The following is a 12539-nucleotide window of genomic DNA, read 5'->3' as shown; positions in this document are numbered from 1 at the left end:
TTTGCGTAACTGATACCCAGTTAATCCAACTGCATTTCTGTCTATAGGGTAGATCACAAATGGATCACAAACAGAAGGGAAGTTTWAGTATTTTGTCACTGTCAAATTTTTCCTGCATTTTTTGGGATTAGCAGTTCTTACACACAGATTATAATTAACAATTTACGAAAAGCAAGCATTTAGTTCATCCTAGCATCTCTCATTAATTTTATATTCATATGAAGAACAACCAGCCACCAAACATTCATGAAGACAAAATCTTTTTTTCTTTTTGTTATGGAAGTTCACAAAAGGGGACAAAAAAGGCAAATCCATAGCTTTACMAGTCATACCAATTTTACATAAGATATATCTACTGTCATATTTACTTGCATGTTTAAAGCAGATTGCATAAGAAAGCTTGGGAAAAGATACCAGTAATACCAATACAAAACAAATTAAGAATAAATATTTAAAATTTATGAGGAATTTTTTTCAGTGGAAACAATTATGCTAAATAAGCTGATTCAGGCTGTTCTAAGAAAAGCTTTAGCTGAAAACCCACATTTACAATCTATCTTAAAAACAAGCAGAACACTGTACCAAACCAAGCATTAGCTCAATTAAAAAAGGGGAAAAAAATGAAATCGCTTCTCAGCTTAATAACTTGTTAGTTCTTGACAAGTGCAACAACACAACAATAAGCCAGTCAAAATGAGTTTTTAAAGCGAGGTTATGCCCTTCATGTTGTGTTATCACAGTGGCAGATCAAACTGCTGACTTGGACTCTTTCTGCCAGCAGTGCTGATGCTGCCTCTATGAGCTACTGTCACAGAATAGTCATGGTACCTGCTCTTGCCTATAGAAAAGCACTAAATTGAACTAGAAGTAGTGTCTTTGTGATATCTTTTCAACAAGTCATGTCCCATTTAGCCTGCTAGTTTATCTCTGTCAGGCTGGGGGCCCAAGTGGTTTGCATGAGCTGTCAGGGACAGGTCTACCAACCTGCGCAGTGCTAAGGAGGTAATGTGTCTTTCGGGCTTGGTAATTCTTTTCCTTTTCTTTCTTTTCTAGGGCTTCCATTTCCTCTTCCTTTTCCTTCATATCTGCATACTCTTTAAGTTCACCCCTGTAATAAAAGAAGTCTGTTAACTACATTATAAAACAAAAGAAGTGCTACTGTTCTATTTTACTTTAACCCTYTCATAGCTCCACAGTGTTCTTTTCTTACATAGTAGCAGTACACTGACAGCACAGAAATGTAAAATTACTGTTTTTTCAGTTCCAAAGCAGTAGGATACTACATGTATATAATTATGATGAAACATGTTAAAGTGATTAAAAGTAGGACMTGCATATAGGTTCACTTTACTTACAGCTTGATAAAATAGTATTCACATATGTCCTTTCATTTGCCTTCAAGTGTCATGTTACTTCTAATTTCTCTAAGCAGAAGCTATTATAATATGGTGATTTTCCTTCAAATGGTTTCAAAATAAAAGTTGTTCACTTTTGTTTTAGACTTGCAACACTTCCTGATCTGCAGACAGGGGAGATCTTATGGAATGACAGAGAGCAGACATAGGATAAGAGATGATATTCACTCCTGAATCCTTGAGCCTTTTGTAAGGTTGAGGCAGTAGGGAACYTTTCATACATTTCATTGTCCTTAAGAGGAGTTTCTGGGGCCTTGGGCTTCTTGCACTGGTCATTTCTGCTCTGATTTGATGGGAACTGTACAAGCCACTACAAAAACCAGGAGTGAAAGTGCTTCATGGAGCACTGTAGGAGAGAGGTGTGCACAAACATATAGAGTCATCTAAACGTGTGATTCTGTGCAGAAAATCCTTTAACCATAAAAGAAATAGGGAACTATACTTAATACCAGGTTTCAAAGAATGGAGWAAACTCACAATTTCAATTGAATGTTTAGAGGAMAACTTGAACAGGAAATGGGCATAGATCTCCTCAATRGCTCTTTTTCACAGAGCCAGTCTTRCCATAAATTATGAAAACAGTAGAGYRAATTAATGTTCTAWAAGAAACAAAATTCCATGCTATTGTGCACAGTACATGTGTATAGAATTTTTTGATCCAGTTAAAAAGGTTAGTTTGATTAACATTTTTTATTTTTGTTATTGCAAAAKGGCTAATTCAAATTAACCTGCGTGCCAAAGAGACGAAGCATATCCAGTCAAGCATTTAAATGTGCTAAAATTTAATTGAGTAAATTCTAGTCTTTATTTTTTTAAGTATGTGTATATATGATAAAATAAAAAGACAAAAATTATTCACATAACTGGGTAATTCAAATATTTCTACAAAACAGATTATTCAGAGAGATCCACATTAACAGTCTCAGTTGTTTCAATAACTACCTAATAAGACACTGTGAGGACATGGGTCAAATTTTGTCAAAATATGCACATGGATGTGTATGCTGTTTATGAATAATCCCATGAGAAAGTCATATTGCTCTGAAAGTGTTTTTAAGATTGTGACTCAGGCTTACTCGTGGTATTTTCATCACCATTRAATTAGTTCATCAAAATATGTGAAAGAGCATTAATTGCTTTATAAATATGAGCACTATGAAATCACATTCTTAAATGCAAGTTGCAATGTAGAATTTTATTTGTTTCATGTTATCTTTTAAGATTTTATCAATTAAAATAAGTAATTTATTAATAAATTAAACATTTTATTTAAACTCTAAAGAAAAATAGAATGAAAAATAAATACAGATCAGAAAAGATGTATAGGTATGTTTCAGTCTCTGAAAGTATTTTTTGTTGCAGTTTACTGTTAAAGGCTGCTAATACAATATTTCAYACAAGGTTACTTATGAAGCACACTGACGTTTAAAAATCACCATGCTATGCTTTTGCAGCAGTGTAATTTTTTTCCAACATAAGATTAAATTGCAAAATAAATGAATTACTTAGAGTGGCATGGCCCCCATTTTGCCACCCTTCTCTTGAAAATTGCTTATTAATATGAAAAAAGAAGTTGGAAAATAGCCTGTTTTACTTTATGCATAACATTCCGGGGCCTCAAAGCCTGCAAAGCCGGAGTAGCTGCGCATTTTAGATTGTGTTGGCAAGCGGGGACGGTGACCTTTCTGACCTGCATCTCAAGGCTATTATTAATCGCTAAGTAACCTGGTAAAGCCAAACAAATTTGTTTCCATTGAAAGGATCTCTATCTGTGTCTGAGAATTTGTGCTGTACCAAACAAACCTCATTAACTGTGTCCATTTTTGACAAAGAACWAGGAGTTGAAGAGATTGGCGACCTTTCTTTGTCCTCAAGGTACAGACTTCAGAGTCACTCTATGTAGGTACATAAGCATTTTTTACTAAGAAACTCTTTGTTCTGTATCCATCAGTCATAAACAAATTAATAAATAGACAATACATACAGTATCAACTTTGTTCTTTTATTCCATACCACTTTACCTTCAACATCAGAGTGCTTGATCTGTGGTTTACATATTAAATGCTATTCCTTTTTGATTACAGAGCCCTCTATTCCGCTTTAGTACCCTTATCTACAGCTGATGAAATAACTATCAACATACYACTGTGGTCTATTCATGTTCTTATATACTGAGGTACTTTTTCCTAACAGTGAATATGGAAGATTTTCGATTTAGAACACAACTGGTGATAAAAACCTAAAAATAATGTCAAAAATATAGATTTGTATTTCAGAAATAATGACAACAGGATGCAAAATGCTTCCCATTGTCATCAATCTGAATTTACCAGATTATTTTGAATGAATGATTAATAATCATTACTTGCTGCAACTAAATGAAGTCTAAAATATTTGTTGAAGTTCAGTGTCATTCATTATCTTCTTAGATAGTGCCATCATCCAAATTACCATGATCATTCCTGATTATCACATACTATCACTAATACTTGTACCCTAATCCATGCAAAAGTTTGAGATTTTTTAAGCAGTCACAAATAGTTTTCAACATACTTTTCAGCCTACACAATTGGTAAGTTGTTCTAAAATATCTCTATCAGGCATTATACTGTCCCGTACTGTTGTACAGAACATCTAGAAAATTCTGTCTCAGGGATAATAGCTCCCAAGATGATTCTCTCCTCAGGGGCAGTACAAAATAAGTGGTATATAGCAGTAACATTGCTTGACTGGAAACACAGATGTTTTAGCATTAATATAGATTTATTTTACAASTATTTGAACCTGAAGCTTTCATCTCTTTTACCTTATCTTCAAACATTTGGAAAGGAACAACAAAAGTAGAGAATCTAAAGCAGTTAGATATGAATAGACACTATTTCACACATTAGCAGATTAATACTAACATGTCATGTACTGTGCAGGGGTTTCACTGTTACCATGCAGAATGATTCATAAAGGGTAAGTGATACTAAAGACATAAACTTAGTCTTACAAATGGAGCTAGAGTTCAACACAACTTAGATGGAAATGCGTTCACTGAGAAGTTTCATGCTTGGGACCTTCTTGTATGCCTTCCCAGAAAAAAACAAATCCAAATTCTATTAAAGTCTATTGGAAATCAGTTGAAATTAAACGATTTTTGGATTAAATACCAAATCCAAAGATCCATACCAATACTTCCTGCCARCCTTCTCTTTGTTCACAGATATGATAGGCTCATTGAGCAATCTTTTCTTGGGATGTATAGGCATCATCTCTGTGACATTATTAATACTAGCTATGAGCACGACACTGGATTCTGGAACAAATTTGCTTCAGGATGAAATCTTTCCTGGTTCAGTGTGAAATGGGGGTAGGCAAATTGTTTGGTCTATATTTTTAAAGCTTCAATAAATTTTGCAAGAGAAAAGGAGTTCTGTAAATGAGAAGCATGTTTTAGGTTATTTGATAAGCTAATTCTATTTTTGTAAACAATCTGTCTGTTGCATGGTTCATAGCTGGAATAGTACTGCTTAATAAAACATTATAACTTAAAAATTGGGTAATTATTTTAGCATGTAATCTTTTCCTTATCTTAAATTTTATCTCAATATATTAACAGCATCTATTGCAACTTCCTACAAACCTGGCTTCCCATATAAGCTTAGTCCAATCAGACTTTCTCCCATAGATTTTTATGGAATAGCTTTGTAAAGGAAATAGGTGGTGTAGTGCCTTAAATGTAGTGCCTTATAGTGATCTGTAAATTATTAAACAAATCAGAAGGATATCATAACTAGTGCAAGTTTAGGATGCATTTTTATTACTAAAAACATGAATATACTGGCTAACACAAAGTGTGTTGTTCTTGTCATAGGGAATATTTCATGTAATTGAAAATAGGYATAGGATTATCAACATATGTGCTCAAAACTTACAATTAAAATTGATCTTGTGTAACAAATCTCTTAGGTAGCTACTGAATTGTTGGTGATAAAATTATTTGCTCTATATAGTTAGAAATAAAAAAAAATCATCTGACAAGGTAACTTATTGTTATTCTGATACTTCATTATGCAGTAGGCAATGGTGTTGGTTCCTGCTATGAGATGCAAATTCAGTTGACAGTGCTCCTGCTGTCTGTATAAAGGTTAAAAATACACATATAATATTGTTCCTGGCACWTTTTGAAAGGKCTTTAAGTGATTATTTCAATAATAYAYAGATTTTAATAATTCTGCATAGAACTGCATCATTTTACAAATTCAGRCTGATGTATGTTTCTTAAATTTATCAAATTATTGTGTTCTGTTAACATTTTCACTGGCATTCTGTAGTCCTATGGCCAAATAATATTAAAAAAATATTTTATTAAGTAGAGGGCATCCAATAAAAAACGATTTTTAGTATAGTTGCCTCTTTATCCAGAAGAAGTATTAAGTTATTGTGATTTTAAACAGTTCAGACACCAAATCATAAAATTGCTGCAACAGAGGCAATAAGCAAACTTAGCATACAAGGAGATAACCTAAATCTATTTAATCCTCTTGACTATACATAATTTTCCCTGCTCAAATACAGAATATGGAAGTTAAAATAAAATTAGTGAGAAAATAATTTTGGTATACCACTSCATGCCATTTGATTTTACATCACACTGGTGTATGTGAGAATGGAATATGACCAATATGACCAACCTTATGCCATGATAATATTGTTTGACTCAATCTATTAAATTTGGGGAAACAGTGAAATATATCTATAGAACAGCCTAGGATGTAAAAATAATTTAGAGAACTCTGTACTTTGAAGGCAAAATTTAAAAAGAACACACATACGACATACTTAAGTTAGCTACACACCATTAGACAGTTTGGTCATCCTCAAATTTTTTCTCATTTTTTGAAGGAACTTGGTCAGAKTTACTAAGCAAAACAGGGCAGCTCTGTAACTCTCTTCTCCTGTCTACCATGATGTTTAGTCCTGTATATATCCTGACAGAAGTCCTTGACCAAAATATTTGATCTCAAGTTGCAGTTAAATAGATGTTCAAAGCGGCAGTCAATTATTAGTGGTACAAGGTGTCTCCCTGCCTATGAGATCTACACAAATRGATGTCCAAAATTCTTACTAATTTTAAATGTGAATGTTTACATCAATCCATTCAACMAATTAATCATGTCACTCTCTTCAGGATCTGGAGGAATATTATTACTGTGCCATGAATGTCATTGCAATGCAATCAACAGGAAATACGACTCCTTAAGACAAAAAAAGTAAATAAAGCCAATGTGCAGGCATGTGAAACATCTTCTATCTCCTATTATTATTAATTTTACAGAAATAAATTTRTAACACCTTAAAATCCCGTTATAATTTGTGCATAGTAGCACACAGTGAGTCCATCTTCTCTTGATCACATAGTGTACAATGCCAATGGAATTAAGTGACACACCAGTTCCACTGTCAAGGTCCACAATGTGATCAATACACGCRGCAGGAAATGTGATGAACATGGTGGTGAAGGGCAGACAGTGAATGAATACCTTGTGCAGATCAGGAGATCAGGGCACAGCATGTACCAGATGATAGGGAAGAACAGACTGAAACATCCTTCTTATCCTTCCAATTTCCACTSCTGCACAGTTACTCAAGAAAGTGCAACAGCCTTTCAAACTACTGACTGCAGAGGCAGCTTAGAACTAAAACCAGACTATTTTCCTAATCCRTTATGCAGAATCTTCTAATTAAGATTTCAATGACAACTCATACAGAATTTTCTCTCACAGACACTAAAACCCTATTTTTTTGTCATATATAGTCTCTTAAGATTATTCTATTTTCTCAAAACATGCAAACTTATTAGTCCAAATGTTTGTCCCYTGTGTGTATATATCCTTAAGGCAAATTTACTTTATCYTCATTGGCAGCARAAAATGCTGTGAAGTTAAAAATAWTTTTTGTGAAATGTCCAATCTAAACAATTACTTTTTAGCTTAATTAYTTTGATTTAATTAAACTGTAAAACTCACCCATTATGGATGTGGCATAARAGCAACTCAATACCAAAGCTTCTGTTGGCAGAGGAACCAGATCCAAGTATACTGGTTCAGCTTTATTTATGCTTTGGTGTATACTAAAAAAGCTAAGAACAGGAAGAATGTTTCCACTCAATGTCTGTTTGCTATTGACCCCTTCATGAAAAATCAGCCTAATTGATTAGCTTAAATAGTGAAATTAGTATTYRGTGATTAGCTTAAACAGTGAAATTRGAATTTGAGAATAACAAAGCCGATCTGGCCCAGAAAGGATAACAAAGACCCAACACAATTTATTCTGACAGCATTTAGTAGCAGTGGCCATTTTTAGCACAGTGTCAGTGCTAAGCTGCTAAGAGAGCAGTCATGTTCCTAATTTTCTCTGCGACATACAAAAGAAGATGTCTAACCACAGCCAAATATCATTGGAAGTTTTCTAGTGAATGTCATGTGAAAGTATCTGTTATCTTGTGGCACTGCAATTCCCAGAAGACTATATATGCTACCATCTGCACAGTAATAACTAGAGGAAAGCTCACTGCTATGTTTTGCTGCAGTTAAGCTGTTCCCAGTACTAGAATGAACTCATTTAAGCTAACTGTTATCTCTCTGCTGCAGTGCAGTACAATGTAGACATATCTGTACTTCTTTTACTTTAATATACGGTGTTGGCAACATTTACAGTATTCAACATTATGTGATTTAGAAAGCAAACATGACGCTCCAGCTTCTAAAGGTCATCAACTAAGTTGATTTTCCTTCTCGGAGTATTATGAAACAATTTGACTGATGTCTACTCACTAACTCACATCCTTTCCTTCCTTTCACATAAAAGTGTGCATACATTTGTACATAAAATGGTACACTTTGTCCACAACAAACAGATTTTACAACAGCAAGGCAGGGAGAGCTTTTATGTAATGACCTATTACRTACAGCAGAGCAGCAGTGCCAAGTCTCGCAACTTCATAGTGATTCTCATGGTACCTCACGGTTTTCTCAATTTCATATTCATGGAATGATGCTACCACTTGAGCATCTATGATATCATTTTTATTGAAGCATAAAACATTATRAAAGATGTAGCAAATGAATATTTTTTATTACTTAGCAATTGTAATTATTTTGGGAGAGATCTGACACATATTTTTAATAAAACAGTGCCGCTTGTAAGTATGTGATTTCACAGCAGTGGCTCATTGCCAAACTAAAAGTATCCAATAGATCCAAATTTTCAGAAGCATTAGGAAATCTTATCTCTTACYGTCTTGAAAACTTTGAAGTAATCAACACCAGAAAAAAAAATCAGGCACATTGAATGTCCCRTGCAAGAAATTACACTCAGAATTAAAGTCCATTCTCTGAAATTTTGGTTCTACCTAATAAATGAGACTACATTTAAGTATAGATTTGGACATCAAATTATACATGGCTAAAGAGTACATCCAACAAATATAATCTGCTGTCTATACCTATGCACATAATCTTGTGATCAGAATACTGAATCCTTTCCTGAGAGGCCAAGCACAGACATGTAGATGGTTGCGAGGCCTCTCACCATCAAGTACAAGTAGGCAAATGTTTGCTGCATCACTTTGGGTGTCATGAAAGCTGGAAGACCAAGTAAGTTTGTTAGCTGAATCTGTAAACAATCTGTTTAGCAATGAGTTAGTTCATTGGGCAGAAAAGAATAGCCTACATGGAGAAGAGAGATGGAAAATGCTGCTTTCTTGAAACACTTTGTTGTTTGATTTGGTTTGAAGGTAGCAGGAGTGTGAAGTTCAAGGTAAAACATGGGGATTTAGCTTCACTGTCAAGGATTAACCACTTAATGGACTCCTGCAATTATCCCTACAAGGTGAAGAGTCTGAAGAATTTGAAAGGAATATAATAATAAGTAAAAGTTTCTCACCATTTAAAAAAAAGTCAAGCTCACAATATGAAGAATTATGGCTTCTAAAGGAGATATTCCAAGGAGGATTCATAGATTGGAAGAAACTATTTGGTGTGATAAAAAAGTATACAAATGAATGCATAAACTAACTATACAACAGAAGGAAATATAATTTTTTTCATTTTCTGGTTATGATGACTGTGTTGAGTTCGGATGCTGATAGCATTTTAAAGGAAATTTGCAAGTCTGTCCAAAATGGCCACAAAAATTATTTTAAGCAGAGGCATCTTTCAATGATGTTAATTGTTTATGTCTAGCACAGAGTTTTCGATCTAGTAGAGTTGAATATAACAAGAAGCAATGGTTCAAAGATAAAATGAAACTGTTTCAGTGGGGAAATATGGGATACACTTTGAACACCAAAGGTAATTAACTCCTGGATTAGAATAAAAAGAGTATTTACTGTCTTTTGATGGTATTAAATCAAGACTAGATTGTTCAGTCAAAGCTTAATGGGCTTTTTATAGATATTGCTATAGATTTGTTATTGATAGACATCATACTGATGATGGATCTGAACCCAGACTAGATCATCTGATTCCAAAAAACAATATTTTCATTATTACTAGAACAAAAACCCACTTTTGTGTAATTACTCACTACTGTTCTAGACTGCAAAAATAGAAGACAAATATCTTTTATTTTCTTCTCTGAGTGAGCACTGCAGAGACTTAAATCTCCTTAGATAACAGAAAATYCTATTTATAATGATTTAGAGAATCAAAAGCAATTAATTAAGAAAATTTTTTTATCCCTTTTTTTGMATTTTGGATATTTTCCCCTTAAAACAAAACAAAAATGTGCTCATGAGACACTGTATACTGCTTTTCATCATATGTAACTCTATTATATCTCACGGGACATTATAGGATATACCAATTTAAGCAAATGACTGTAATTTTCCACTGTAAAAAAAATCTGAAATGCCAAAGGAAGATCAACAAGCCTTCACGTCCTCAGAAAAAATTAAATCACAAACTTAGGAAAATGCAATGYGTAGTCACCACACTTCTAATAACAAAAACAACTGTGATGTGGTTCATTTTAAAGTCTTCACCACTGCCGTTTGTATTTCTCTGACATAAAAGGGAAATCATAAAGGAAATCTAATTTCAAAATTCTTTCACTGGGTAGAACAGTGCCAAAGATCACTTTATTTTGCTTGGCCTTCCTTAACATTGTGGTATCTCTGAGTATTTTGCTGAATTGTGAGGAATGCTTCTTATATCATGAGAAGTTATTAAGTAGAGGAACAGTAACTTGCAACTTTCTAGTGGCACTCAGAGTATCTTACATTATGATTAAAACAAAATAGTGATGTTAGATAAAATAGAGTTGTGTGCCAACTAAGAAAAATAACGATCATGTCTTGATTTTTTTTTTCTTTGGAGATCTCAAAAATAAGCAACATTACAGCATGTTCTGGAAAATCCACACATGTAAATTAWGTACTCACTGATGTACCTGCAGATACACTCACAGATGAGCTGGAATACTTGGGTAGCATAGAGCRAACTTAGCTACATAAATGTATAAAAATCACTTCTACAAATAAAAGATATATCTAATTTTCTTATGTAACACATAAATGAATGCATTTAAATGTTATGCTTCATTATTCAGCTGAAAATGTACAACAAGAAGAACCATAACCTTATTTTAATAACAACAAAACTGCTTTAAGTGAGTTGAGTAAATGGCACATGAAATTAATCACACTTCTAATGACTAAACAGCTGAAGTGACTATGGTACATGAAAAATATTTATATACTTCTTCAGGAGTCTTTAGTCCTCAAGTGGTAGAGCCCTTGCCTGATAACCTCATACAGCCTGTATACGGATGGCCTGTCATGTCTCTACAATTAGATAAACCAGAACTGCTAYAATATAATCAGTTACAACCTGAAAATTATATTTTGAAAATCAAGTTTATTAATATGTAATCTTTAGGTAATCGTTTTTATCCTCCTAATTTACACAATATTTATGATAGTCTACATGTCCTTGAAATAGGGAACAGGGACACTACGCTATGAAAAAGTGGTCTAGCTGCTTGAGTTCATAAATTTTGTTCAGCTTTGGATGAGTTCAAAGAATTGCCATGTAAGAAAAGCCTTACAGAGGGAATTTATCTGATTATGGCAGTAATAATTACCCAGCTGTTTATTGCAGATAGAGAAATAATTCATGTAGGCAATAGGCCGTGGTGGCAATGACACTCTGCATTTAGTAAATATGCAAACTGTTCACTTCTAATTAACCAAGCTAGAGGATGCCCTTATTAAATGTATAAACTAAAAGTGCCTTCCTGACAAGTGATGAATTGTTACATTGCACAAACTCTTGCCACAGAATTACTGGAGTGAACTTGGGGCTTAACTTCATTAAGAGATCTTGTGGGATAGTTAAATGAGGATGGACAGCATAACAAGACCTACCTGACAGTCAATGRTATGTTAGAGCTTAATGAAACTCTACCTCTTCCCCTTTTCTACTTATTTTACAGTGAAGATCCTACTTCAGACAAAAAAAGAACACTGTGAAGTCTGTCTATATGAGACAGTTTAAAAGGCTAAGATTAGCCAGTCTTTGTCCACAGAAAATGTTTTATGAGCTGTCAGTAATTCTAACAGACCTATTACAAAACAAAAAAAATCTATCCAGACAGTATAGCACCTCCAAAGCTCACAGGTACAGAACTATTGTTATTCTACAATACTGTGTTGTCATACCTGTTTTATTCTACCTTTGTCAAAACTAATCATCTACACCACAGACTTGGTGTAGATGGTATAATTGGTCYAATGATTGTATACAAGGATCTCAGATTTTTTTCTATACATTCAGATAAAAAACCTTGCTTTGGATGCAAGTGAAATAAAACTTAATGTTTAATCCGTTGTTCCTAATRGTGTGTTTAGTGCCATATAAAAATACATGAGAAAATATTGCTTTCATGTTGTTGAAAACTTCAGTCTATTATGTTACAATATTCATGTTTATCTGCATAACTTCAACTATTTACACAGAACYAGCTAAAACATGGTAAGACTGCTTCCATGGTTTGGTCAAGAGAGACATGGACAGAAKAAGGCTCATGAGGCATGTCTAGCTGAACTTGTGTTGGAAATGCAGTTTACTGTGTAAA

The 12539-nt window shown here is 33.7% G+C and overlaps 1 protein-coding gene across 1 annotated transcript in view; it reads right to left on the bottom strand.

Moving 5' to 3' along the window:
* SPATA17 (spermatogenesis associated 17) overlaps positions 1–12539 on the bottom strand; it is an 84454-nt gene that overhangs the window by 49117 nt on the left and 22798 nt on the right. Inside the window, exon 6 of the mRNA XM_057365077.1 lies at positions 985–1108. Within this exon, the coding sequence (XP_057221060.1) occupies positions 985–1108 (124 nt within the window). The remainder of the gene's footprint in view (positions 1–984; positions 1109–12539) is intronic.

The sequence above is a fragment of the Malurus melanocephalus genome, unplaced genomic scaffold (assembly GCF_030028575.1).
Source record: "Malurus melanocephalus ecotype Western Australia unplaced genomic scaffold, MMel_1.1 scaffold_48, whole genome shotgun sequence".
In the NCBI taxonomy this organism is placed as follows: Eukaryota; Metazoa; Chordata; class Aves; order Passeriformes; family Maluridae; genus Malurus; species Malurus melanocephalus.
This window is presented reverse-complemented; position numbering and strand designations above follow the sequence as displayed.